At 39.3% G+C, this 524-nt stretch overlaps 1 protein-coding gene across 1 annotated transcript in view; it reads left to right on the top strand.

The window, feature by feature from the left end:
• The window catches only part of Akap9 (A-kinase anchoring protein 9), a 174,068-nt gene that overhangs the window by 112,781 nt on the left and 60,763 nt on the right, over positions 1 to 524 (top strand). Inside the window, 1 exon segment of the mRNA XM_031380282.1 lies at positions 37 to 269. Coding sequence (XP_031236142.1) covers positions 37 to 269 — 233 coding nt within the window.

Raw genomic sequence — 524 nt, forward strand, 5'->3', positions numbered from 1 at the left:
TAATTTAACCAAATGTACTGTCTCATTTGTAAACAGAATTTTTGCAGGAGACAGAAAAACTAATGAAGGAAAAGCTGGAAGTTCAGTGTCAAGCTGAAAAAGTCCGCGGTGACCTTCAGAAGCAAGTGAAAGCTCTAGAAATAGATGTTGAAGAACAAGTCAGTAGGTTTATAGAACTGGAGCAAGAGAAAAATGCAGAACTCACAGATCTAAGGCAGCAAAGCCAAGCACTGGAGAAGCAGCTAGAAAAAATGAGAAAATTTTTAGATGTAAGTATCTTGAGCTCACGCTACTGTTTGAAACCCTGTCTTACTTGGATTGATGGATAGATATGAATGGACAGACAGGTAGATGGGTGGGTGGACAGATGGAAGGACATGGGTAGGTCGATAGGTGAATAATAGATGGATGGGTGGATGAATAACCACTAGGTCCAAGAATTTAGCAAAGTCATACACCCAGGTTTGCTTAGTATTCAGAGTCTCTGAGTTGAATTCCTAGCAACAACAAACAAAAATTAAGTA

Source organism: Mastomys coucha, unplaced genomic scaffold, assembly GCF_008632895.1.
Source record: "Mastomys coucha isolate ucsf_1 unplaced genomic scaffold, UCSF_Mcou_1 pScaffold19, whole genome shotgun sequence".
Taxonomy (NCBI): domain Eukaryota; kingdom Metazoa; phylum Chordata; class Mammalia; order Rodentia; family Muridae; genus Mastomys; species Mastomys coucha.